The sequence below is a fragment of the Hyla sarda genome, unplaced genomic scaffold (assembly GCF_029499605.1).
Source record: "Hyla sarda isolate aHylSar1 unplaced genomic scaffold, aHylSar1.hap1 scaffold_1422, whole genome shotgun sequence".
Lineage (NCBI taxonomy): Eukaryota > Metazoa > Chordata > Amphibia > Anura > Hylidae > Hyla > Hyla sarda.
The window spans coordinates 34,033-61,962 of NW_026608052.1; the positions used below are offsets into that span (position 1 = coordinate 34,033).

Sequence of the window (27,930 nt, forward strand, 5' to 3'; positions counted from 1 at the left end):
AAAACTTTAATGTCCCTGTTACACAATAAAATCCCCACACCTTCATTTTTATTCTCTGTGCATGTAGACCAAAAAGACTGCCCTCTCTTCCATTCATCTACATAAGGTGCAGACTTAATTGCACACTCCTGTAAACAAAATATATCTCCCTTCACATTCTCCAAAAAATCAAAAACTGCTGCTCTTCTGATGGTTGTTCCTATACTCCGAACATTAAGAGTAGCCACAACCAATGCCATTAAAAAGGAAAGAAGGCAATCCATTTTCTTAACATCCATTTTAACTAGAAGTTAGTATTCTGACCTTCAACCTTCCTTAGCAGCATCCCATAGCAATCAGGCGACCCCACTTGAGAGTCCCTGTCCATCATTTTCTCACCTCCATACACAGGATCCGTCTGATCCCCTGACCAACTCCCTTTCTTACACCTTTTACTTTTACCTTGAAAGCCTCCATTTGCATTTTCATCTTCATCTTCCCCCTCCTCCTCCTCCTTCTCCTCCTCTTCAGATGTTACATTCTCCTCCCCACTAATCACCCTCTGCCCAGGTGTTAGGGATCTCTCACTCTCATTCTCCTGAAACTCCATCCCCTCCTCCTCCCCCACCACTGGGTTTGGGCATTCAAAATCCTCAATTGTTTCTTCACATGGGGGAACCTCCCTACACACAGTCTCCACACTCTCCACCACTTTCTCTTTTTTCCCTTTACGTGCTTTCTTCTTACTGACCTCAGTAAACTCTTCACCAACACCAGTCTCCTCACAATGCACACCAGTGGAGTCACCCTCCTCCCCTTTTCCAGATTTTTCCTGAGTATTCATGTGCTGCACTGTCACACCTGCTGCACTCCCTTTTACAGAGTTCTCGTCAATCACCTGAGTCACCTCAGCATTCACACCAAAAACACGTGGAAATGGCCTTTCTCCTCTTTCCTCTCTTCTATTTCCTGCTGCGTCAGCATAGCTCATTTTCTTTCTATACCATAAACTGCATCCTCTAGCCAAATGCTCCTCACTACCACAGATATCACACGTTTTCTTCTCAGTACATTCACCCGAGTTGTGACCTGATTTCCCACAATTCCTGCAGCATACTCCTTGCTCAGGGCAAGACTCCTGTACATGTCCATAAGCGTGACAACGTCTACAGTACTGCAACTGTCCTTCATAAAAACAAAAACCTCTTTCTCCTCCAATAGAAAATACCTGTGGTATACTCTTCCTTCCCTCTTCCATTCCTTCGTCCTTTTTAAATTTTACAACAAATTTCCTTTTACAATTAAAGTACCCATGTCTGTTCTTGAGTCTTCCAAGAAATTTAACTTCATCACAATATCGGTACAAAAAATTGGTCACCATCTCATCCGAAACCTTCGGGTTGTACATATGGACTATAACAACCTTAGACATATTCATGAATAATGGCTCCACTTTCACCTTACTCATTATAGCTGGCTCATTCCTCCTCTTCATCACTTCTAAGTCCATGTAGACCCTCTGGCAAACCTCAGAATCATAAAAGGTTATATCGTAAATCCCTTGCCTAGGGAAGTCTTGCATAGCGATTACATGCCATACCTGAAGGTACTGGAGCTTGCGAAGAATCTCCAGCACAACTTGATCCAATCCAATCGTCCCCCGGTGTTCGCCAGGAACGTAAATCCGCACCGTATCCTCGAGTCCTCGAGTCCTCTCTCCGCTCATTTTTGCAGGTTAAGATACCCACTATCGCAACCCAGTAACAATCCAGGGCCCCCCGCAAAAGAGGGCCCCGATCACCACCCCTTCCGACTCCTACCCTGCCCGGTAAACCGCACAGGATCGAAGCCAAAAGGCCGAGAAGCGATAACCGTGAAAGGGGCGGGCCCAACAAGGTGCCCTTCATGGGCACTATCACTGCTTGCTGTCAGGGAGGCTGCCAGACAATTTTCCATGCACACTCTGGGCTGGGGGGCAGTCAACCACCAGTACACACAGCAGAACCTAAACCCATACCATTATTGCTAAGCAGCAAGACAGGGGCCCATTGCACTCCCACGGGGCCTTTTTAAATGCAATCCATAACCCGGATTTGCCAGGAACCCTTCTTACTCCTCCTACTTGCATGTGACACTGGGCTTAGGATCTGCATAGGAAACACACACACAAGCACACACCTACCTTTGTTGCCTGCAGATGCCTCCTTGGCTGTCCCCAAACGGTATCAAACCAACACCCACGGGAAGCTGTAAGCATAGAGGACATGCCTGCACCCCATTGGACTTACCTGTGTGGGTTAAACCCGGGTTATTTGACAACCTATGGCGGTGATGGTTCTGCTCAGGCAGAGCAGTGCTGATGCTCCTCATAAAGCTGTCGCTGCTGTGAAGGTTCTAGGTGACATCACAAATCCCTATGGTTACATACACAACAAAGCTGGGTTGTTGTTGTTTACACTCTGCAAGGCCTGTGGAAGTGAGTGACATCATAGCACTGTAGTTCTGAGGGTTCTAGATGGATGCAACAATCTCCTGTTGCTTCTATGAAGGCCATAATAGACGACATCACCAAACAGCTCCATAGTCACATACACAGCAAAGGAGAGATGTTGTTTACACCTAGTGATGTCAGTGGTATTGAGTGACATCACAGCACAGTGCTAAGGCTCCTGGGCCTGGACACAGCAGCGGCTGCAATATCTCAACGGAGAATACGTTTATATATATGTGTGTGTGTGCGCGTATATATATATATATATATATATATATATATATATATATATATATTTCTCCGCCGAAATCACTTTTAAACCCATTTCCACCTTTTTTTCCCTTCTCTTCCTCTTACTTTTTTTTCACGTTTTTTTACGTTTTTCTCCTTTTCGCCTCTTTTCTGGGCGTATTATTCTTCTTTTTCTTCTTTTTTTTCGTCTAATGCATACCCCATCAGTGCAGCAATGCTTATTCAATACCGCCAGCAGATGGAGACACTGGGGGATAATTTTCGAAGGATTTATACTGATTTTTCCTGTCTGAATTTGTCGCACAGAAAGTTGCAGGCCAAATATGTGTGACATTTCTGCGACTTTAGCTTCTAGAGCATTTTTACAACATTATACATAGGTGCTGAATACATAAAAAGCGACTGTTCAGCGACAGACAAGTCGCATCGGCTGAAAGTAGGCCAGAATGTCAGTCCATGTTGGAGCAGGTTTAGATACAGTCTAAAGTATAGATCTCAAAGTCTGTGCACAGAATTTAGCAAGGGCCTCGCACCTTCTGATGCATCAGGTAGGTGCACAATAGCATAGCCTAACCCTCTGTACTTTGGTCTATATTGATGCGGGACATAGACAGCCAGCTGATGACCAATCCATTAGTGCAATGGATGGCTGGAAGCATTTGTCTTTGCCTTTGCAATACCACAGAAGCAATGCATGGTCAATGTACAGCAATGACACACCTGTGTGAACAGCCAGGAGACCCCCCCCCCCCCATGTTATGTTACATAGTTACATAGTTAGTACGGTCGAAAAAAGACATATGTCCATCAAGTTCAACCAGGGAATTAAGGGGTAGGGGTGTGGCGCGATATTGGGGAAGGGATGAGATTTTATATTTCTTCATAAGCATTAATCTTATTTTGTCAATAGGAACATTCAGCACCCACCCGCTATCAAGGCAGCTGCCTATCATGTCATGCCCTACCTGCACAGGTGTGCTGGCTACTCAAATGATCCAATTAAGGAGGCCATTTAGTCAGCAGCAGCAGAAGTCCTGTGCCTGGACGCTCCAACAGCGGCCAGACACAAGCAGAAGCAGAAGCAGCAGAAGCAGCAGCAGCACCACCTTTTGTTTTTTGGCTGCAGCAGCAGCAAGGCCCACAGGGCTGGCTAGCCAGCAAGCAGGTAGCAATGAAAGTAGGAATCTTTCTTTTTAACCCTGTACGGGGGTGGTGCACTGTACCCGAAGATACTGCCATATCGGGTCAATGCATAGGGCGACGGAAGCAAGCTTCGAAATCGGCCCCCGTTCTCAAAAATCCATTTAATATATGGTCCCCAGATAGGGGACGTATCAGATATTAAACTGATAAGAACAGATACTACACTTGATCTTAGCCAAAAGGCCGAGAAGCGATAACCGTGAAAGGGGCGGGCCCAACAAGGTGCCCTTCATGGGCACTATCACTGCTTGCTGTCAGGGAGGCTGCCAGACAATTTTCCATGCACACTCTGGGCTGGGGGGCAGTCAACCACCAGTACACACAGCAGAACCTAAACCCATACCATTATTGCTAAGCAGCAAGACAGGGGCCCATTGCACTCCCACGGGGCCTTTTTAAATGCAATCCATAACCCGGATTTGCCAGGAACCCTTCTTACTCCTCCTACTTGCATGTGACACTGGGCTTAGGATCTGCATAGGAAACACACACACAAGCACACACCTACCTTTGTTGCCTGCAGATGCCTCCTTGGCTGTCCCCAAACAGTATCAAACCAACACCCACGGGAAGCTGTAAGCATAGAGGACATGCCTGCACCCCATTGGACTTACCTGTGTGGGTTAAACCCGGGTTATTTGACAACCTATGGCGGTGATGGTTCTGCTCAGGCAGAGCAGTGCTGATGCTCCTCATAAAGCTGTCGCTGCTGTGAAGGTTCTAGGTGACATCACAAATCCCTATGGTTACATACACAACAAAGCTGGGTTGTTGTTGTTTACACTCTGCAAGGCCTGTGGAAGTGAGTGACATCATAGCACTGTAGTTCTGAGGGTTCTAGATGGATGCAACAATCTCCTGTTGCTTCTATGAAGGCCATAATAGACGACATCACCAAACAGCTCCATAGTCACATACACAGCAAAGGAGAGATGTTGTTTACACCTAGTGATGTCAGTGGTATTGAGTGACATCACAGCACAGTGCTAAGGCTCCTGGGCCTGGACACAGCAGCGGCTGCAATATCTCAACGGAGAATACGTTTATATATATGTGTGTGTGTGCGCGTATATATATATATATATATATATATATATATATATATATTTCTCCGCCGAAATCACTTTTAAACCCATTTCCACCTTTTTTTCCCTTCTCTTCCTCTTACTTTTTTTTCACGTTTTTTTACGTTTTTCTCCTTTTCGCCTCTTTTCTGGGCGTATTATTCTTCTTTTTCTTCTTTTTTTTCGTCTAATGCATACCCCATCAGTGCAGCAATGCTTATTCAATACCGCCAGCAGATGGAGACACTGGGGGATAATTTTCTAAGGATTTATACTGATTTTTCCTGTCTGAATTTGTCGCACAGAAAGTTGCAGGCCAAATATGTGTGACATTTCTGCGACTTTAGCTTCTAGAGCATTTTTACAACATTATACATAGGTGCTGAATACATAAAAAGCGACTGTTCAGCGACAGACAAGTCGCATCGGCTGAAAGTAGGCCAGAATGTCAGTCCATGTTGGAGCAGGTTTAGATACAGTCTAAAGTATAGATCTCAAAGTCTGTGCACAGAATTTAGCAAGGGCCTCGCACCTTCTGATGCATCAGGTAGGTGCACAATAGCATAGCCTAACCCTCTGTACTTTGGTCTATATTGATGCGGGACATAGACAGCCAGCTGATGACCAATCCATTAGTGCAATGGATGGCTGGAAGCATTTGTCTTTGCCTTTGCAATACCACAGAAGCAATGCATGGTCAATGTACAGCAATGACACACCTGTGTGAACAGCCAGGAGACCCCCCCCCCATGTTATGTTACATAGTTACATAGTTAGTACGGTCGAAAAAAGACATATGTCCATCAAGTTCAACCAGGGAATTAAGGGGTAGGGGTGTGGCGCGATATTGGGGAAGGGATGAGATTTTATATTTCTTCATAAGCATTAATCTTATTTTGTCAATTAGGAACATTCAGCACCCACCCGCTATCAAGGCAGCTGCCTATCATGTCATGCCCTACCTGCACAGGTGTGCTGGCTACTCAAATGATCCAATTAAGGAGGCCATTTAGTCAGCAGCAGCAGAAGTCCTGTGCCTGGACGCTCCAACAGCGGCCAGACACAAGCAGAAGCAGAAGCAGCAGAAGCAGCAGCAGCACCACCTTTTGTTTTTTGGCTGCAGCAGCAGCAAGGCCCACAGGGCTGGCTAGCTGGCTAGCCAGCAAGCAGGTAGCAATGAAAGTAGAAATCTTTCTTTTTAACCCTGTAAGGGGGTGGTGCACTGTACCCGAAGATACTGCCATATCGGGTCAATGCATAGGGCGACGGAAGCAAGCTTCGAAATCGGCCCCCGTTCTCAAAAATCCATTTAATATATGGTCCCCAGATAGGGGACGTATCAGATATTAAACTGATAAGAACAGATACTACACTTGATCTTAGCCAAAAGGCCGAGAAGCGATAACTGTGAAAGGGGCGGGCCCAACAAGGTGCCCTTCATGGGCACTATCACTGCTTGCTGTCAGGGAGGCTGCCAGACAATTTTCCATGCACACTCTGGGCTGGGGGGCAGTCAAACACCAGTACACACAGCAGAACCTAAACCCATACCATTATTGCTAAGCAGCAAGACAGGGGCCCATTGCACTCCCACGGGGCCTTTTTAAATGCAATCCATAACCCGGATTTGCCAGGAACCCTTCTTACTCCTCCTACTTGCATGTGACACTGGGCTTAGGATCTGCATAGGAAACACACACACAAGCACACACCTACCTTTGTTGCCTGCAGATGCCTCCTTGGCTGTCCCCAAACGGTATCAAACCAACACCCACGGGAAGCTGTAAGCATAGAGGACATGCCTGCACCCCATTGGACTTACCTGTGTGGGTTAAACCCGGGTTATTTGACAACCTATGGCGGTGATGGTTCTGCTCAGGCAGAGCAGTGCTGATGCTCCTCATAAAGCTGTCGCTGCTGTGAAGGTTCTAGGTGACATCACAAATCCCTATGGTTACATACACAACAAAGCTGGGTTGTTGTTGTTTACACTCTGCAAGGCCTGTGGAAGTGAGTGACATCATAGCACTGTAGTTCTGAGGGTTCTAGATGGATGCAACAATCTCCTGTTGCTTCTATGAAGGCCATAATAGACGACATCACCAAACAGCTCCATAGTCACATACACAGCAAAGGAGAGATGTTGTTTACACCTAGTGATGTCAGTGGTATTGAGTGACATCACAGCACAGTGCTAAGGCTCCTGGGCCTGGACACAGCAGCGGCTGCAATATCTCAACGGAGAATACGTTTATATATATGTGTGTGTGTGCGCGTATATATATATATATATATATATATATATATATATATATATATATTTCTCCGCCGAAATCACTTTTAAACCCATTTCCACCTTTTTTTCCCTTCTCTTCCTCTTACTTTTTTTTCACGTTTTTTTACGTTTTTCTCCTTTTCGCCTCTTTTCTGGGCGTATTATTCTTCTTTTTCTTCTTTTTTTTCGTCTAATGCATACCCCATCAGTGCAGCAATGCTTATTCAATACCGCCAGCAGATGGAGACACTGGGGGATAATTTTCTAAGGATTTATACTGATTTTTCCTGTCTGAATTTGTCGCACAGAAAGTTGCAGGCCAAATATGTGTGACATTTCTGCGACTTTAGCTTCTAGAGCATTTTTACAACATTATACATAGGTGCTGAATACATAAAAAGCGACTGTTCAGCGACAGACAAGTCGCATCGGCTGAAAGTAGGCCAGAATGTCAGTCCATGTTGGAGCAGGTTTAGATACAGTCTAAAGTATAGATCTCAAAGTCTGTGCACAGAATTTAGCAAGGGCCTCGCACCTTCTGATGCATCAGGTAGGTGCACAATAGCATAGCCTAACCCTCTGTACTTTGGTCTATATTGATGCGGGACATAGACAGCCAGCTGATGACCAATCCATTAGTGCAATGGATGGCTGGAAGCATTTGTCTTTGCCTTTGCAATACCACAGAAGCAATGCATGGTCAATGTACAGCAATGACACACCTGTGTGAACAGCCAGGAGACCCCCCCCCCCCCCCCCATGTTATGTTACATAGTTACATAGTTAGTACGGTCGAAAAAAGACATATGTCCATCAAGTTCAACCAGGGAATTAAGGGGTAGGGGTGTGGCGCGATATTGGGGAAGGGATGAGATTTTATATTTCTTCATAAGCATTAATCTTATTTTGTCAATTAGGAACATTCAGCACCCACCCGCTATCAAGGCAGCTGCCTATCATGTCATGCCCTACCTGCACAGGTGTGCTGGCTACTCAAATGATCCAATTAAGGAGGCCATTTAGTCAGCAGCAGCAGAAGTCCTGTGCCTGGACGCTCCAACAGCGGCCAGACACAAGCAGAAGCAGAAGCAGCAGACGCAGAAGCAGCAGAAGCAGCAGCAGCACCACCTTTTGTTTTTTGGCTGCAGCAGCAGCAAGGCCCACAGGGCTGGCTAGCTGGCTAGCCAGCAAGCAGGTAGCAATGAAAGTAGGAATCTTTCTTTTTAACCCTGTAAGGGGGTGGTGCACTGTACCCGAAGATACTGCCATATCGGGTCAATGCATAGGGCGACGGAAGCAAGCTTCGAAATCGGCCCCCGTTCTCAAAAATCCATTTAATATATGGTCCCCAGATAGGGGACGTATCAGATATTAAACTGATAAGAACAGATACTACACTTGATCTTAGCCAAAAGGCCGAGAAGCGATAACCGTGAAAGGGGCGGGCCCAACAAGGTGCCCTTCATGGGCACTATCACTGCTTGCTGTCAGGGAGGCTGCCAGACAATTTTCCATGCACACTCTGGGCTGGGGGGCAGTCAACCACCAGTACACACAGCAGAACCTAAACCCATACCATTATTGCTAAGCAGCAAGACAGGGGCCCATTGCACTCCCACTGGGCCTTTTTAAATGCAATCCATAACCCGGATTTGCCAGGAACCCTTCTTACTCCTCCTACTTGCATGTGACACTGGGCTTAGGATCTGCATAGGAAACACACACACAAGCACACACCTACCTTTGTTGCCTGCAGATGCCTCCTTGGCTGTCCCCAAACGGTATCAAACCAACACCCACGGGAAGCTGTAAGCATAGACGACATGCCTGCACCCCATTGGACTTACCTGTGTGGGTTAAACCCGGGTTATTTGACAACCTATGGCGGTGATGGTTCTGCTCAGGCAGAGCAGTGCTGATGCTCCTCATAAAGCTGTCGCTGCTGTGAAGGTTCTAGGTGACATCACAAATCCCTATGGTTACATACACAACAAAGCTGGGTTGTTGTTGTTTACACTCTGCAAGGCCTGTGGAAGTGAGTGACATCATAGCACTGTAGTTCTGAGGGTTCTAGATGGATGCAACAATCTCCTGTTGCTTCTATGAAGGCCATAATAGACGACATCACCAAACAGCTCCATAGTCACATACACAGCAAAGGAGAGATGTTGTTTACACCTAGTGATGTCAGTGGTATTGAGTGACATCACAGCACAGTGCTAAGGCTCCTGGGCCTGGACACAGCAGCGGCTGCAATATCTCAACGGAGAATACGTTTATATATATGTGTGTGTGTGCGCGTATATATATATATATATATATATATATATATATATATATATTTCTCCGCCGAAATCACTTTTAAACCCATTTCCACCTTTTTTTCCCTTCTCTTCCTCTTACTTTTTTTTCACGTTTTTTTACGTTTTTCTCCTTTTCGCCTCTTTTCTGGGCGTATTATTCTTCTTTTTCTTCTTTTTTTTCGTCTAATGCATACCCCATCAGTGCAGCAATGCTTATTCAATACCGCCAGCAGATGGAGACACTGGGGGATAATTTTCTAAGGATTTATACTGATTTTTCCTGTCTGAATTTGTCGCACAGAAAGTTGCAGGCCAAATATGTGTGACATTTCTGCGACTTTAGCTTCTAGAGCATTTTTACAACATTATACATAGGTGCTGAATACATAAAAAGCGACTGTTCAGCGACAGACAAGTCGCATCGGCTGAAAGTAGGCCAGAATGTCAGTCCATGTTGGAGCAGGTTTAGATACAGTCTAAAGTATAGATCTCAAAGTCTGTGCACAGAATTTAGCAAGGGCCTCGCACCTTCTGATGCATCAGGTAGGTGCACAATAGCATAGCCTAACCCTCTGTACTTTGGTCTATATTGATGCGGGACATAGACAGCCAGCTGATGACCAATCCATTAGTGCAATGGATGGCTGGAAGCATTTGTCTTTGCCTTTGCAATACCACAGAAGCAATGCATGGTCAATGTACAGCAATGACACACCTGTGTGAACAGCCAGGAGACCCCCCCCCCCCCCCCATGTTATGTTACATAGTTACATAGTTAGTACGGTCGAAAAAAGACATATGTCCATCAAGTTCAACCAGGGAATTAAGGGGTAGGGGTGTGGCGCGATATTGGGGAAGGGATGAGATTTTATATTTCTTCATAAGCATTAATCTTATTTTGTTAATTAGGAACATTCAGCACCCACCCGCTATCAAGGCAGCTGCCTATCATGTCATGCCCTACCTGCACAGGTGTGCTGGCTACTCAAATGATCCAATTAAGGAGGCCATTTAGTCAGCAGCAGCAGAAGTCCTGTGCCTGGACGCTCCAACAGCGGCCAGACACAAGCAGAAGCAGAAGCAGCAGAAGCAGCAGCAGCACCACCTTTTGTTTTTTGGCTGCAGCAGCAGCAAGGCCCACAGGGCTGGCTAGCTGGCTAGCCAGCAAGCAGGTAGCAATGAAAGTAGGAATCTTTCTTTTTAACCCTGTAAGGGGGTGGTGCACTGTACCCGAAGATACTGCCATATCGGGTCAATGCATAGGGCGACGGAAGCAAGCTTCGAAATCGGCCCCCGTTCTCAAAAATCCATTTAATATATGGTCCCCAGATAGGGGACGTATCAGATATTAAACTGATAAGAACAGATACTACACTTGATCTTAGCCAAAAGGCCGAGAAGCGATAACCGTGAAAGGGGCGGGCCCAACAAGGTGCCCTTCATGGGCACTATCACTGCTTGCTGTCAGGGAGGCTGCCAGACAATTTTCCATGCACACTCTGGGCTGGGGGGCAGTCAACCACCAGTACACACAGCAGAACCTAAACCCATACCATTATTGCTAAGCAGCAAGACAGGGGCCCATTGCACTCCCACGGGGCCTTTTTAAATGCAATCCATAACCCGGATTTGCCAGGAACCCTTCTTACTCCTCCTACTTGCATGTGACACTGGGCTTAGGATCTGCATAGGAAACACACACACAAGCACACACCTACCTTTGTTGCCTGCAGATGCCTCCTTGGCTGTCCCCAAACGGTATCAAACCAACACCCACGGGAAGCTGTAAGCATAGAGGACATGCCTGCACCCCATTGGACTTACCTGTGTGGGTTAAACCCGGGTTATTTGACAACCTATGGCGGTGATGGTTCTGCTCAGGCAGAGCAGTGCTGATGCTCCTCATAAAGCTGTCGCTGCTGTGAAGGTTCTAGGTGACATCACAAATCCCTATGGTTACATACACAACAAAGCTGGGTTGTTGTTGTTTACACTCTGCAAGGCCTGTGGAAGTGAGTGACATCATAGCACTGTAGTTCTGAGGGTTCTAGATGGATGCAACAATCTCCTGTTGCTTCTATGAAGGCCATAATAGACGACATCACCAAACAGCTCCATAGTCACATACACAGCAAAGGAGAGATGTTGTTTACACCTAGTGATGTCAGTGGTATTGAGTGACATCACAGCACAGTGCTAAGGCTCCTGGGCCTGGACACAGCAGCGGCTGCAATATCTCAACGGAGAATACGTTTATATATATGTGTGTGTGTGCGCGTATATATATATATATATATATATATATATATTTCTCCGCCGAAATCACTTTTAAACCCATTTCCACCTTTTTTTCCCTTCTCTTCCTCTTACTTTTTTTTCACGTTTTTTTACGTTTTTCTCCTTTTCGCCTCTTTTCTGGGCGTATTATTCTTCTTTTTCTTCTTTTTTTTCGTCTAATGCATACCCCATCAGTGCAGCAATGCTTATTCAATACCGCCAGCAGATGGAGACACTGGGGGATAATTTTCTAAGGATTTATACTGATTTTTCCTGTCTGAATTTGTCGCACAGAAAGTTGCAGGCCAAATATGTGTGACATTTCTGCGACTTTAGCTTCTAGAGCATTTTTACAACATTATACATAGGTGCTGAATACATAAAAAGCGACTGTTCAGCGACAGACAAGTCGCATCGGCTGAAAGTAGGCCAGAATGTCAGTCCATGTTGGAGCAGGTTTAGATACAGTCTAAAGTATAGATCTCAAAGTCTGTGCACAGAATTTAGCAAGGGCCTCGCACCTTCTGATGCATCAGGTAGGTGCACAATAGCATAGCCTAACCCTCTGTACTTTGGTCTATATTGATGCGGGACATAGACAGCCAGCTGATGACCAATCCATTAGTGCAATGGATGGCTGGAAGAATTTGTCTTTGCCTTTGCAATACCACAGAAGCAATGCATGGTCAATGTACAGCAATGACACACCTGTGTGAACAGCCAGGAGACCCCCCCCCCCCCATGTTATGTTACATAGTTACATAGTTAGTACGGTCGAAAAAAGACATATGTCCATCAAGTTCAACCAGGGAATTAAGGGGTAGGGGTGTGGCGCGATATTGGGGAAGGGATGAGATTTTATATTTCTTCATAAGCATTAATCTTATTTTGTCAATTAGGAACATTCAGCACCCACCCGCTATCAAGGCAGCTGCCTATCATGTCATGCCCTACCTGCACAGGTGTGCTGGCTACTCAAATGATCCAATTAAGGAGGCCATTTAGTCAGCAGCAGCAGAAGTCCTGTGCCTGGACGCTCCAACAGCGGCCAGACACAAGCAGAAGCAGAAGCAGCAGAAGCAGCAGCAGCACCACCTTTTGTTTTTTGGCTGCAGCAGCAGCAAGGCCCACAGGGCTGGCTAGCTGGCTAGCCAGCAAGCAGGTAGCAATGAAAGTAGGAATCTTTCTTTTTAACCCTGTAAGGGGGTGGTGCACTGTACCCGAAGATACTGCCATATCGGGTCAATGCATAGGGTGACGGAAGCAAGCTTCGAAATCGGCCCCCGTTCTCAAAAATCCATTTAATATATGGTCCCCAGATAGGGGACGTATCAGATATTAAACTGATAAGAACAGATACTACACTTGATCTTAGCCAAAAGGCCGAGAAGCGATAACCGTGAAAGGGGCGGGCCCAACAAGGTGCCCTTCATGGGCACTATCACTGCTTGCTGTCAGGGAGGCTGCCAGACAATTTTCCATGCACACTCTGGGCTGGGGGGCAGTCAACCACCAGTACACACAGCAGAACCTAAACCCATACCATTATTGCTAAGCAGCAAGACAGGGGCCCATTGCACTCCCACGGGGCCTTTTTAAATGCAATCCATAACCCGGATTTGCCAGGAACCCTTCTTACTCCTCCTACTTGCATGTGACACTGGGCTTAGGATCTGCATAGGAAACACACACACAAGCACACACCTACCTTTGTTGCCTGCAGATGCCTCCTTGGCTGTCCCCAAACGGTATCAAACCAACACCCACGGGAAGCTGTAAGCATAGAGGACATGCCTGCACCCCATTGGACTTACCTGTGTGGGTTAAACCCGGGTTATTTGACAACCTATGGCGGTGATGGTTCTGCTCAGGCAGAGCAGTGCTGATGCTCCTCATAAAGCTGTCGCTGCTGTGAAGGTTCTAGGTGACATCACAAATCCCTATGGTTACATACACAACAAAGCTGGGTTGTTGTTGTTTACACTCTGCAAGGCCTGTGGAAGTGAGTGACATCATAGCACTGTAGTTCTGAGGGTTCTAGATGGATGCAACAATCTCCTGTTGCTTCTATGAAGGCCATAATAGACGACATCACCAAACAGCTCCATAGTCACATACACAGCAAAGGAGAGATGTTGTTTACACCTAGTGATGTCAGTGGTATTGAGTGACATCACAGCACAGTGCTAAGGCTCCTGGGCCTGGACACAGCAGCGGCTGCAATATCTCAACGGAGAATACGTTTATATATATGTGTGTGTGTGCGCGTATATATATATATATATATATATATATATATATATATATATATATTTCTCCGCCGAAATCACTTTTAAACCCATTTCCACCTTTTTTTCCCTTCTCTTCCTCTTACTTTTTTTTCACGTTTTTTTACGTTTTTCTCCTTTTCGCCTCTTTTCTGGGCGTATTATTCTTCTTTTTCTTCTTTTTTTTCGTCTAATGCATACCCCATCAGTGCAGCAATGCTTATTCAATACCGCCAGCAGATGGAGACACTGGGGGATAATTTTCTAAGGATTTATACTGATTTTTCCTGTCTGAATTTGTCGCACAGAAAGTTGCAGGCCAAATATGTGTGACATTTCTGCGACTTTAGCTTCTAGAGCATTTTTACAACATTATACATAGGTGCTGAATACATAAAAAGCGACTGTTCAGCGACAGACAAGTCGCATCGGCTGAAAGTAGGCCAGAATGTCAGTCCATGTTGGAGCAGGTTTAGATACAGTCTAAAGTATAGATCTCAAAGTCTGTGCACAGAATTTAGCAAGGGCCTCGCACCTTCTGATGCATCAGGTAGGTGCACAATAGCATAGCCTAACCCTCTGTACTTTGGTCTATATTGATGCGGGACATAGACAGCCAGCTGATGACCAATCCATTAGTGCAATGGATGGCTGGAAGCATTTGTCTTTGCCTTTGCAATACCACAGAAGCAATGCATGGTCAATGTACAGCAATGACACACCTGTGTGAACAGCCAGGAGACCCCCCCCCCCCCCCCCATGTTATGTTACATAGTTACATAGTTAGTACGGTCGAAAAAAGACATATGTCCATCAAGTTCAACCAGGGAATTAAGGGGTAGGGGTGTGGCGCGATATTGGGGAAGGGATGAGATTTTATATTTCTTCATAAGCATTAATCTTATTTTGTCAATTAGGAACATTCAGCACCCACCCGCTATCAAGGCAGCTGCCTATCATGTCATGCCCTACCTGCACAGGTGTGCTGGCTACTCAAATGATCCAATTAAGGAGGCCATTTAGTCAGCAGCAGCAGAAGTCCTGTGCCTGGACGCTCCAACAGCGGCCAGACACAAGCAGAAGCAGAAGCAGCAGAAGCAGCAGCAGCACCACCTTTTGTTTTTTGGCTGCAGCAGCAGCAAGGCCCACAGGGCTGGCTAGCTGGCTAGCCAGCAAGCAGGTAGCAATGAAAGTAGGAATCTTTCTTTTTAACCCTGTAAGGGGGTGGTGCACTGTACCCGAAGATACTGCCATATCGGGTCAATGCATAGGGCGACGGAAGCAAGCTTCGAAATCGGCCCCCGTTCTCAAAAATCCATTTAATATATGGTCCCCAGATAGGGGACGTATCAGATATTAAACTGATAAGAACAGATACTACACTTGATCTTAGCCAAAAGGCCGAGAAGCGATAACCGTGAAAGGGGCGGGCCCAACAAGGTGCCCTTCATGGGCACTATCACTGCTTGCTGTCAGGGAGGCTGCCAGACAATTTTCCATGCACACTCTGGGCTGGGGGGCAGTCAACCACCAGTACACACAGCAGAACCTAAACCCATACCATTATTGCTAAGCAGCAAGACAGGGGCCCATTGCACTCCCACGGGGCCTTTTTAAATGCAATCCATAACCCGGATTTGCCAGGAACCCTTCTTACTCCTCCTACTTGCATGTGACACTGGGCTTAGGATCTGCATAGGAAACACACACACAAGCACACACCTACCTTTGTTGCCTGCAGATGCCTCCTTGGCTGTCCCCAAACGGTATCAAACCAACACCCACGGGAAGCTGTAAGCATAGAGGACATGCCTGCACCCCATTGGACTTACCTGTGTGGGTTAAACCCGGGTTATTTGACAACCTATGGCGGTGATGGTTCTGCTCAGGCAGAGCAGTGCTGATGCTCCTCATAAAGCTGTCGCTGCTGTGAAGGTTCTAGGTGACATCACAAATCCGTATGGTTACATACACAACAAAGCTGGGTTGTTGTTGTTTACACTCTGCAAGGCCTGTGGAAGTGAGTGACATCATAGCACTGTAGTTCTGAGGGTTCTAGATGGATGCAACAATCTCCTGTTGCTTCTATGAAGGCCATAATAGACGACATCACCAAACAGCTCCATAGTCACATACACAGCAAAGGAGAGATGTTGTTTACACCTAGTGATGTCAGTGGTATTGAGTGACATCACAGCACAGTGCTAAGGCTCCTGGGCCTGGACACAGCAGCGGCTGCAATATCTCAACGGAGAATACGTTTATATATATGTGTGTGTGTGCGCGTATATATATATATATATATATATATATATATATATATATCTCCGCCGAAATCACTTTTAAACCCATTTCCACCTTTTTTTCCCTTCTCTTCCTCTTACTTTTTTTTCACGTTTTTTTACGTTTTTCTCCTTTTCGCCTCTTTTCTGGGCGTATTATTCTTCTTTTTCTTCTTTTTTTTCGTCTAATGCATACCCCATCAGTGCAGCAATGCTTATTCAATACCGCCAGCAGATGGAGACACTGGGGGATAATTTTCTAAGGATTTATACTGATTTTTCCTGTCTGAATTTGTCGCACAGAAAGTTGCAGGCCAAATATGTGTGACATTTCTGCGACTTTAGCTTCTAGAGCATTTTTACAACATTATACATAGGTGCTGAATACATAAAAAGCGACTGTTCAGCGACAGACAAGTCGCATCGGCTGAAAGTAGGCCAGAATGTCAGTCCATGTTGGAGCAGGTTTAGATACAGTCTAAAGTATAGATCTCAAAGTCTGTGCACAGAATTTAGCAAGGGCCTCGCACCTTCTGATGCATCAGGTAGGTGCACAATAGCATAGCCTAACCCTCTGTACTTTGGTCTATATTGATGCGGGACATAGACAGCCAGCTGATGACCAATCCATTAGTGCAATGGATGGCTGGAAGCATTTGTCTTTGCCTTTGCAATACCACAGAAGCAATGCATGGTCAATGTACAGCAATGACACACCTGTGTGAACAGCCAGGAGACCCCCCCCCCCATGTTATGTTACATAGTTACATAGTTAGTACGGTCGAAAAAAGACATATGTCCATCAAGTTCAACCAGGGAATTAAGGGGTAGGGGTGTGGCGCGATATTGGGGAAGGGATGAGATTTTATATTTCTTCATAAGCATTAATCTTATTTTGTCAATTAGGAACATTCAGCACCCACCCGCTATCAAGGCAGCTGCCTATCATGTCATGCCCTACCTGCACAGGTGTGCTGGCTACTCAAATGATCCAATTAAGGAGGCCATTTAGTCAGCAGCAGCAGAAGTCCTGTGCCTGGACGCTCCAACAGCGGCCAGACACAAGCAGAAGCAGAAGCAGCAGAAGCAGCAGCAGCACCACCTTTTGTTTTTTGGCTGCAGCAGCAGCAAGGCCCACAGGGCTGGCTAGCTGGCTAGCCAGCAAGCAGGTAGCAATGAAAGTAGGAATCTTTCTTTTTAACCCTGTAAGGGGGTGGTGCACTGTACCCGAAGATACTGCCATATCGGGTCAATGCATAGGGCGACGGAAGCAAGCTTCGAAATCGGCCCCCGTTCTCAAAAATCCATTTAATATATGGTCCCCAGATAGGGGACGTATCAGATATTAAACTGATAAGAACAGATACTACACTTGATCTTAGCCAAAAGGCCGAGAAGCGATAACCGTGAAAGGGGCGGGCCCAACAAGGTGCCCTTCATGGGCACTATCACTGCTTGCTGTCAGGGAGGCTGCCAGACAATTTTCCATGCACACTCTGGGCTGGGGGGCAGTCAACCACCAGTACACACAGCAGAACCTAAACCCATACCATTATTGCTAAGCAGCAAGACAGGGGCCCATTGCACTCCCACGGGGCCTTTTTAAATGCAATCCATAACCCGGATTTGCCAGGAACCCTTCTTACTCCTCCTACTTGCATGTGACACTGGGCTTAGGATCTGCATAGGAAACACACACACAAGCACACACCTACCTTTGTTGCCTGCAGATGCCTCCTTGGCTGTCCCCAAACGGTATCAAACCAACACCCACGGGAAGCTGTAAGCATAGAGGACATGCCTGCACCCCATTGGACTTACCTGTGTGGGTTAAACCCGGGTTATTTGACAACCTATGGCGGTGATGGTTCTGCTCAGGCAGAGCAGTGCTGATGCTCCTCATAAAGCTGTCGCTGCTGTGAAGGTTCTAGGTGACATCACAAATCCCTATGGTTACATACACAACAAAGCTGGGTTGTTGTTGTTTACACTCTGCAAGGCCTGTGGAAGTGAGTGACATCATAGCACTGTAGTTCTGAGGGTTCTAGATGGATGCAACAATCTCCTGTTGCTTCTATGAAGGCCATAATAGACGACATCACCAAACAGCTCCATAGTCACATACACAGCAAAGGAGAGATGTTGTTTACACCTAGTGATGTCAGTGGTATTGAGTGACATCACAGCACAGTGCTAAGGCTCCTGGGCCTGGACACAGCAGCGGCTGCAATATCTCAACGGAGAATACGTTTATATATATGTGTGTGTGTGCGCGTATATATATATATATATATATATATATATATATATATATATATATCTCCGCCGAAATCACTTTTAAACCCATTTCCACCTTTTTTTCCCTTCTCTTCCTCTTACTTTTTTTTCACGTTTTTTTACGTTTTTCTCCTTTTCGCCTCTTTTCTGGGCGTATTATTCTTCTTTTTCTTCTTTTTTTTCGTCTAATGCATACCCCATCAGTGCAGCAATGCTTATTCAATACCGCCAGCAGATGGAGACACTGGGGGATAATTTTCTAAGGATTTATACTGATTTTTCCTGTCTGAATTTGTCGCACAGAAAGTTGCAGGCCAAATATGTGTGACATTTCTGCGACTTTAGCTTCTAGAGCATTTTTACAACATTATACATAGGTGCTGAATACATAAAAAGCGACTGTTCAGCGACAGACAAGTCGCATCGGCTGAAAGTAGGCCAGAATGTCAGTCCATGTTGGAGCAGGTTTAGATACAGTCTAAAGTATAGATCTCAAAGTCTGTGCACAGAATTTAGCAAGGGCCTCGCACCTTCTGATGCATCAGGTAGGTGCACAATAGCATAGCCTAACCCTCTGTACTTTGGTCTATATTGATGCGGGACATAGACAGCCAGCTGATGACCAATCCATTAGTGCAATGGATGGCTGGAAGCATTTGTCTTTGCCTTTGCAATACCACAGAAGCAATGCATGGTCAATGTACAGCAATGACACACCTGTGTGAACAGCCAGGAGACCCCCCCCCCCCCATGTTATGTTACATAGTTACATAGTTAGTACGGTCGAAAAAAGACATATGTCCATCAAGTTCAACCAGGGAATTAAGGGGTAGGGGTGTGGCGCGATATTGGGGAAGGGATGAGATTTTATATTTCTTCATAAGCATTAATCTTATTTTGTCAATTAGGAACATTCAGCACCCACCCGCTATCAAGGCAGCTGCCTATCATGTCATGCCCTACCTGCACAGGTGTGCTGGCTACTCAAATGATCCAATTAAGGAGGCCATTTAGTCAGCAGCAGCAGAAGTCCTGTGCCTGGACGCTCCAACAGCGGCCAGACACAAGCAGAAGCAGAAGCAGCAGAAGCAGCAGCAGCACCACCTTTTGTTTTTTGGCTGCAGCAGCAGCAAGGCCCACAGAGCTGGCTAGCCAGCAAGCAGGTAGCAATGAAAGTAGGAATCTTTCTTTTTAACCCTGTAAGGGGGTGGTGCACTGTACCCGAAGATACTGCCATATCGGGTCAATGCATAGGGCGACGGAAGCAAGCTTCGAAATCGGCCCCCGTTCTCAAAAATCCATTTAATATATGGTCCCCAGATAGGGGACGTATCAGATATTAAACTGATAAGAACAGATTTTTTTTTTTTTTTAACTTGGCTGCACCTTCACAGGTACACACCTATTTTATTTAAGTTTCAAGTTTTAACATAGTTACATAGTTACATAGCATTAAAACCAGGGGAACATAAAAAACTTACAATTTTACAATTTCACATATGCCCGTCGGTAAAATGCCATTTTAAGAATGCAAACTCATCACTTTGTTTATCGATTAAAAGATAGATGTACATTTCACTTAATATCATTCCAATAACATCATCGAAAGATAAAATGTCCTTTTTAAATAATAAAATATTCCTATTTTTCCACAGAGCTGCCTTCACACAGTTTATTATTTGCCATGCCTTCCGTTTCTCTTGTTCGCCGGGACAATCCAAACACCCATATAAAACCATATTATAGTCCAAGTCTTTTATAGCAGCAATTTTGTTTAAAAGTGGCAGCATTTTAGTCCATATCCTTCTAGAAAAATCACATGTCCATAAAAGATGTAAAACAGTCTCCTCTTCGTGGCATCCCTCTCTTGGACACTTTGCTGTGCTTGCAAATCCTCTACGGTGTTGGAAAGCCCGGCACGGAAGGCAACTGTGGATGCAGCTCCAGGATAAGTCCTTCTGTGAGTTAAAAAGATAAAATGAGTTCACAATTCTCCAGATTTCTTTACATTTATCATCATTAAAATTTCCAACTTGGCACATGTTAATATTGTTTAAAATGACTCTCGTAAGTTTTTTCCCATCGATTAGAATATCTTTACTAAAATCAAACAGTTTAAAAAGAGAAACAATCTTTTCTAAAATACAATAAGTAATAGGGAGGTTAAAAGCATAAGGGTGTTTAAGATCTGTTTCAAACCAACCATGGTGTCTCATGAGATTACCAACATTATAGCGCAAAAAGAACGACCAATAGTTGTCTTTAAAAACATTCTTAAGACACAATGAAAAGAATTTTGTATAAAGGAACGCAGTAAAATCAGTAAAACTTTTCCCCCCTTTCTCTTTAGGTTTAGATACAATTTCTCTTTTTAACTTCTCATATTTGGAATTCCAAAAAAAGGTGTAACAGACTTTTGAGACTTTACGTATTATATGTGTGTTAGGTGGGAACACTAAACTTAAATATAAAAGCAAAGGTAAAATCACCATCTTTAAAATCAGCACTTTTCCTTCCATTGTAAGGTCTCTTAGTCTCCATACACATAATTTTTGGTTCACCTTTTGCATTGTTAGCTCCCAGCTTTCGTTTCCATTATTTAATTCATTAAAATACACACCTAAAATTTTTACTTTTTCTACTACCGGTACCTTTATGTCTCTTGTATCCAGCTTGCCGACTTTTAAAATCTCGCACTTGTTAAAATTCACTTTAAAACCAGAAGCACAACAGAAATAGTTAATTTGTGTTAAAGTTTTTTTAAGTGCCAGGCTATCTTGACATGTCACTGCTACATCATCCATATAACTGACTACTTTAGCTTCAAGACCATTTCCTCCGGGGAGCCTTATCCCACGGATCTGTTTATCACCTCTTATGACACATAAAAGTGGCTCTAGTGCACAAATAAATAAAAGGGGTGATAGGGGGCAACCCTGCTTCACACCAGATTTTAAAGGAACCATTTCAGTCTTAAAACCATTAATTAAAATTTTGCTAAAACAGTCATTATAAAAGGCTTTGAGTGACGTTAAAAAACCTTCTGGTATGCCCATTTTATTTAAAACATTAAATAAAAAACAGTGCGAGACTCTGTCAAATGCTTTTTCAAAGTCTATTGTTAAAATTGCTAAATTACTTTTCCTTATTTTAGCATCTTCTATTATATCTTTTATGAGGTTTAAATTTTCCCACATGTTTCTACCCGGTATACCACACACTTGATTATTATGTATTAATTTATCTATAACATTTTTTAGTCTGTTTGCACATATTTTAGCCATTATTTTATAATCAGCGTTTAAAAGGGTTATTGGTCTCCAATTCCTAATATCCTCTTTATCACCTTTTTTAAAGAGCAGAGAAACCTCACCCATTTTCCATGACTGTGGTAAAATCTTGGTATTAAAAACATCTGTAAAAAGAGATAAAAGATCATCTTTTAAAACCTCATAAAAAACCTTATAAAATTCGATTGGCAGGCCATCAGACCCTGGTACTTTACCCAAATTAAAACTGTTTATGGTATCCAATATTTCCTTCTCTGGGATAGACTGTAAAAGAAAGGATTGAGAATTATTCTCTAAAACACGTTCTATTTTGTTTAAGGCATCGTTCATGAAATTAGCATCTATTTTTTTCTCATTAAAAAGTTCCCTATAATAACATTGTACTTTAAATAAAATTTTATTCATCTCCACTTCTCCTTCTAGTTTTTCGATATGGACTCTTTTTTGATTAGATTTTTTAAAAAAATATCTTGTACATTTTTCGTTATTTTCAATATGTTTGATTTTAGCTTTAAAAATGATCTCTTTACCTTTTTCATTTAAAAATGTTTTTATTTCTTTTTTAATGTTAACAATATCATCTTTTACATCTATCCCTATATTGTGCAATTTAAAAAGAGTTTGAAGATGTGTATTTAAAATATCATAACAATGTCTTTTATCTTTAGCTTTTTGGATACCTTGTTTTATAAAAAAATCTTTAGTTTTTTTCTTCATATTTTCCCACCATACTTTTATATCTATATTTGGGTCTCTATTATTTTTACATTTATTATAAAAATTGGCGTATTCTGTTAAGATTATTTTATCTTCTAAAAGAGATATGTTCAATTTCCATGAACCAATACCCCTCTTAAAACCAGGAACAGGATTTAAAACAAATAGAAGACATTTATGATCAGAAAATATATTAGTTAAAAGCTCACATTTGGCAGGTAAAACATTTTGAGAAGAGAAGATAAAATCAATCCTCGAGCTACAATTCACATTACTCCATGTAATGCCTTCAGTATCAGGTAAATTTGGATTACATTTTTTAAAAACATCTATAAGCCTAAAATCTAAAGTAATATTTTTTAAAATGTTAGATGTCTTATCATAATTTCTACTAGTAGCTCGAGAATATCTTTTCTCACCTCTTAAAACACAATTAAAATCCCCAGCTAAAATCAAAGGATAAGAATCATTAATAAAAAGAGGTAAAATCTCTAACATCTCTTCTCTTTCTTTTTTATCAGGTGAACCATAAAAGTTTAAAAACTGCCATGTAAAACCATTTATAAAAGCTTTAACTAATAAAATCCTTCCTGGTAAAATCTCTTGCTTAAAAATTATATTAACATTACCCTTAAAAAGTATAGCAACTCCTCCAGATTTAGATGCGTTGGACCCTGACCACACTGAGGGGCCATGCTTCCAGTCTTCTTCATATTTCTTGTATGATGCTTGGTGAGGGATGCCACATTCCTGTAAGAAGAAAACTGATGCAGACAAAAAGGATAAAAAATTAAAAATAGCAGTTCTTCTTGCGTGTGTCTTAAGGCCCCTCACATTGAGGGAGAGTCCATGGAGCGCCATCATTAAAGGTTACAGAGAGACCACTTTCAATATCTTTGTGCACATTCTATCTCATCCTCATCAGCCAGACCCCCAAAACTATCATTTTCCCCTTCTGATCTCACTGTCACCAGAGATTCCGGTGAGCTGCTACCGTCTGACTCCTCCATTACCTCCTCCTGAAGATCCTCCGGTAGGGGACTAAGGAGAGGATTCCTCTTCGCCGGAACAGGGGTTGTCCCGTCTCCGTCACCTTGCCCAGTGTCCATCTCCTCCCCGGGATGACCTGTCGGAGCCACCCCGGGCAGCTGGTCGGGCACAACGACTTCCACCGTGTCGGGAACCATGGACGAGTTGCCTGTTTCACTTGGGGAGGGGGCTGGAACACCTGATGGCATCCCTACCCCCCCCTCTTCTTCCACAAACGCCTCTTCTCTTCCTGTTCCGGTCTTTCTTCTCTTAGCCCCAACATTTTCTGGCTTCCTCAGGGGGGCACTCTGAGGCTTGCTGACAGCTTCATCCAGGTTACTACCCCTCTGCTGCGAGAGAGGAGCTCCTGTCTGCCATGCTTTCTTCTCCTTTCTTCTTACCTTCATGCTGGAGGGTTTCTCATATCCATCTTCATCAGAGGTAGCAGACTCACCATGTTGATCAGTTGGGTTTTCTTCTGGTTTGCTGTCTTCTCTGTTCATATGACGGGGGTCTGGCTGGCTTCTCTGTTGTTTCTCTTTGTTTCTGTGAGGACAAGAAGCATACAAATGGTCAACTCTGTAACATAAACTGCATTTCTTTTCTTTTGTGCATTCTCTGGAGGAGTGCTCAGTGCTGCCACAATTTGTACATGTACTCTCACATACGTTTTTATCATGTCCATATCTTCTACAAGCTCTGCAGAAATTGGGCATTCCTGGGAAAAACACGTCACCATTTACATTTCCTAACTTGAACCGAGCTGGAGGCATAACCTTTCGTCCTGGGAGTAATAGATCTTCTTTGAACTCAACCAGAAACTTCCACTTAGAGGACCATATTCCACACTCATTCATCACTTTCCCTCTATTTATAATTTTTTTACAAAAATTCCTTAAAAACACAACAATTTCATCTTCTTTAACGTATGGAGAGTACATTTTTATAACTAAAAGCATAAGTTCATCGGGAAAGTGCTCAACAATTCTTATTCCACTCAAGCGGGCATCTCCTTCTTCATCTGTATAACAAAGTCCTTGTAAATACCTCCTTCCGTAAAAGTAACATCGTATACTCCTCTTTTCGGATAATCTTGGATGGATAATATCTCATGCTTCCTTAATCCAAAGACGCCCAGCAGAACTTGCTCCACGATGTACTTCAGGTCCCGGTTCTTTCTCTGGTCCTCCAAGTACGATATACGTACTGAGTTCTTGAGCTTGGCATAAGATGGTACCATGCCTGGATCTCCGTCACTGGCTGACGCCATGCTCACAATCAAGCGCACCAAAGAGACACTAGGTCCCTAAGGCAAAGGGGGATCGCAACTCTACACTGAGGTGGGCCCCCTCCCCAATAGCAGCAAGGGACTTAAGCCCAACGAAGGGCGATGTCCCAGGGCCGAGGAGGGGGGGTCTCAGAGCACCCACAAAAGCAGGAACCGGATCAGCCAAGGTATATCCCTATACCTTAGCCAAAAGGCCGAGAAGCGATAACCGTGAAAGGGGCGGGCCCAACAAGGTGCCCTTCATGGGCACTATCACTGCTTGCTGTCAGGGAGGCTGCCAGACAATTTTCCATGCACACTCTGGGCTGGGGGGCAGTCAACCACCAGTACACACAGCAGAACCTAAACCCATACCATTATTGCTAAGCAGCAAGACAGGGGCCCATTGCACTCCCACGGGGCCTTTTTAAATGCAATCCATAACCCGGATTTGCCAGGAACCCTTCTTACTCCTCCTACTTGCATGTGACACTGGGCTTAGGATCTGCATAGGAAACACACACACAAGCACACACCTACCTTTGTTGCCTGCAGATGCCTCCTTGGCTGTCCCCAAACGGTATCAAACCAACACCCACGGGAAGCTGTAAGCATAGAGGACATGCCTGCACCCCATTGGACTTACCTGTGTGGGTTAAACCCGGGTTATTTGACAACCTATGGCGGTGATGGTTCTGCTCAGGCAGAGCAGTGCTGATGCTCCTCATAAAGCTGTCGCTGCTGTGAAGGTTCTAGGTGACATCACAAATCCCTATGGTTACATACACAACAAAGCTGGGTTGTTGTTGTTTACACTCTGCAAGGCCTGTGGAAGTGAGTGACATCATAGCACTGTAGTTCTGAGGGTTCTAGATGGATGCAACAATCTCCTGTTGCTTCTATGAAGGCCATAATAGACGACATCACCAAACAGCTCCATAGTCACATACACAGCAAAGGAGAGATGTTGTTTACACCTAGTGATGTCAGTGGTATTGAGTGACATCACAGCACAGTGCTAAGGCTCCTGGGCCTGGACACAGCAGCGGCTGCAATATCTCAACGGAGAATACGTTTATATATATGTGTGTGTGTGCGCGTATATATATATATATATATATATATATATATATATATATATATTTCTCCGCCGAAATCACTTTTAAACCCATTTCCACCTTTTTTTCCCTTCTCTTCCTCTTACTTTTTTTTCACGTTTTTTTACGTTTTTCTCCTTTTCGCCTCTTTTCTGGGCGTATTATTATTCTTTTTCTTCTTTTTTTTCGTCTAATGCATACCCCATCAGTGCAGCAATGCTTATTCAATACCGCCAGCAGATGGAGACACTGGGGGATAATTTTCTAAGGATTTATACTGATTTTTCCTGTCTGAATTTGTCGCACAGAAAGTTGCAGGCCAAATATGTGTGACATTTCTGCGACTTTAGCTTCTAGAGCATTTTTACAACATTATACATAGGTGCTGAATACATAAAAAGCGACTGTTCAGCGACAGACAAGTCGCATCGGCTGAAAGTAGGCCAGAATGTCAGTCCATGTTGGAGCAGGTTTAGATACAGTCTAAAGTATAGATCTCAAAGTCTGTGCACAGAATTTAGCAAGGGCCTCGCACCTTCTGATGCATCAGGTAGGTGCACAATAGCATAGCCTAACCCTCTGTACTTTGGTCTATATTGATGCGGGACATAGACAGCCAGCTGATGACCAATCCATTAGTGCAATGGATGGCTGGAAGCATTTGTCTTTGCCTTTGCAATACCACAGAAGCAATGCATGGTCAATGTACAGCAATGACACACCTGTGTGAACAGCCAGGAGACCCCCCCCCCCCCCCCCATGTTATGTTACATAGTTACATAGTTAGTACGGTCGAAAAAAGACATATGTCCATCATGTTCAACCAGGGAATTAAGGGGTAGGGGTGTGGCGCGATATTGGGGAAGGGATGAGATTTTATATTTCTTCATAAGCATTAATCTTATTTTGTCAATTAGGAACATTCAGCACCCACCCGCTATCAAGGCAGCTGCCTATCATGTCATGCCCTACCTGCACAGGTGTGCTGGCTACTCAAATGATCCAATTAAGGAGGCCATTTAGTCAGCAGCAGCAGAAGTCCTGTGCCTGGACGCTCCAACAGCGGCCAGACACAAGCAGAAGCAGAAGCAGCAGAAGCAGCACCTTTTGTTTTTTGGCTGCAGCAGCAGCAAGGCCCACAGGGCTGGCTAGCTGGCTAGCCAGCAAGCAGGTAGCAATGAAAGTAGGAATCTTTCTTTTTAACCCTGTAAGGGGGTGGTGCACTGTACCCGAAGATACTGCCATATCGGGTCAATGCATAGGGCGACGGAAGCAAGCTTCGAAATCGGCCCCCGTTCTCAAAAATCCATTTAATATATGGTCCCCAGATAGGGGACGTATCAGATATTAAACTGATAAGAACAGATACTACACTTGATCTTAGCCAAAAGGCCGAGAAGCGATAACCGTGAAAGGGGCGGGCCCAACAAGGTGCCCTTCATGGGCACTATCACTGCTTGCTGTCAGGGAGGCTGCCAGACAATTTTCCATGCACACTCTGGGCTGGGGGGCAGTCAACCACCAGTACACACAGCAGAACCTAAACCCATACCATTATTGCTAAGCAGCAAGACAGGGGCCCATTGCACTCCCACGGGGCCTTTTTAAATGCAATCCATAACCCGGATTTGCCAGGAACCCTTCTTACTCCTCCTACTTGCATGTGACACTGGGCTTAGGATCTGCATAGGAAACACACACACAAGCACACACCTACCTTTGTTGCCTGCAGATGCCTCCTTGGCTGTCCCCAAACGGTATCAAACCAACACCCACGGGAAGCTGTAAGCATAGAGGACATGCCTGCACCCCATTGGACTTACCTGTGTGGGTTAAACCCGGGTTATTTGACAACCTATG

At 44.4% G+C, this 27,930-nt stretch overlaps 1 protein-coding gene and 9 non-coding genes across 10 annotated transcripts; all 10 read right to left on the reverse strand.

Moving 5' to 3' along the window:
• Positions 1-3,929: 3,929 nt before the first annotated feature.
• LOC130307367 (U2 spliceosomal RNA) lies at positions 3,930-4,120 on the reverse strand. The gene has a single exon (XR_008856551.1). It is a non-coding gene; the product is annotated as a U2 spliceosomal RNA (small nuclear RNA).
• Positions 4,121-6,201: 2,081 nt separating this feature from the next.
• LOC130307356 (U2 spliceosomal RNA) lies at positions 6,202-6,392 on the reverse strand. The gene has a single exon (XR_008856540.1). It is a non-coding gene; the product is annotated as a U2 spliceosomal RNA (small nuclear RNA).
• Positions 6,393-8,501: 2,109 nt separating this feature from the next.
• LOC130307357 (U2 spliceosomal RNA) lies at positions 8,502-8,692 on the reverse strand. Its single transcript, XR_008856542.1, has one exon. It is a non-coding gene; the product is annotated as a U2 spliceosomal RNA (small nuclear RNA).
• A 2,089-nt stretch (positions 8,693-10,781) lies between these two features.
• On the reverse strand, positions 10,782-10,972 carry LOC130307358 (U2 spliceosomal RNA). The gene has a single exon (XR_008856543.1). It is a non-coding gene; the product is annotated as a U2 spliceosomal RNA (small nuclear RNA).
• A 2,076-nt stretch (positions 10,973-13,048) lies between these two features.
• On the reverse strand, positions 13,049-13,239 carry LOC130307370 (U2 spliceosomal RNA). The gene has a single exon (XR_008856555.1). It is a non-coding gene; the product is annotated as a U2 spliceosomal RNA (small nuclear RNA).
• A 2,094-nt stretch (positions 13,240-15,333) lies between these two features.
• On the reverse strand, positions 15,334-15,524 carry LOC130307359 (U2 spliceosomal RNA). Its single transcript, XR_008856544.1, has one exon. It is a non-coding gene; the product is annotated as a U2 spliceosomal RNA (small nuclear RNA).
• Positions 15,525-17,604: 2,080 nt separating this feature from the next.
• Positions 17,605-17,795, reverse strand: LOC130307360 (U2 spliceosomal RNA). The gene has a single exon (XR_008856545.1). It is a non-coding gene; the product is annotated as a U2 spliceosomal RNA (small nuclear RNA).
• Positions 17,796-19,875: 2,080 nt separating this feature from the next.
• LOC130307376 (U2 spliceosomal RNA) lies at positions 19,876-20,068 on the reverse strand. Its single transcript, XR_008856560.1, has one exon. It is a non-coding gene; the product is annotated as a U2 spliceosomal RNA (small nuclear RNA).
• A 356-nt stretch (positions 20,069-20,424) lies between these two features.
• LOC130307348 (uncharacterized) lies at positions 20,425-25,246 on the reverse strand. Its single transcript, XM_056552161.1, is given in 7 exon segments — positions 20,425-20,628; positions 21,291-21,380; positions 22,044-22,085; positions 22,176-22,224; positions 23,307-23,441; positions 23,691-24,733; positions 24,736-25,246. Coding segments are annotated over 7 exon segments (1,662 nt in total). The 5' UTR covers positions 24,977-25,246; the 3' UTR covers positions 20,425-20,566.
• Positions 25,247-27,283: 2,037 nt separating this feature from the next.
• Positions 27,284-27,474, reverse strand: LOC130307363 (U2 spliceosomal RNA). Its single transcript, XR_008856547.1, has one exon. It is a non-coding gene; the product is annotated as a U2 spliceosomal RNA (small nuclear RNA).
• Positions 27,475-27,930: the final 456 nt, after the last annotated feature.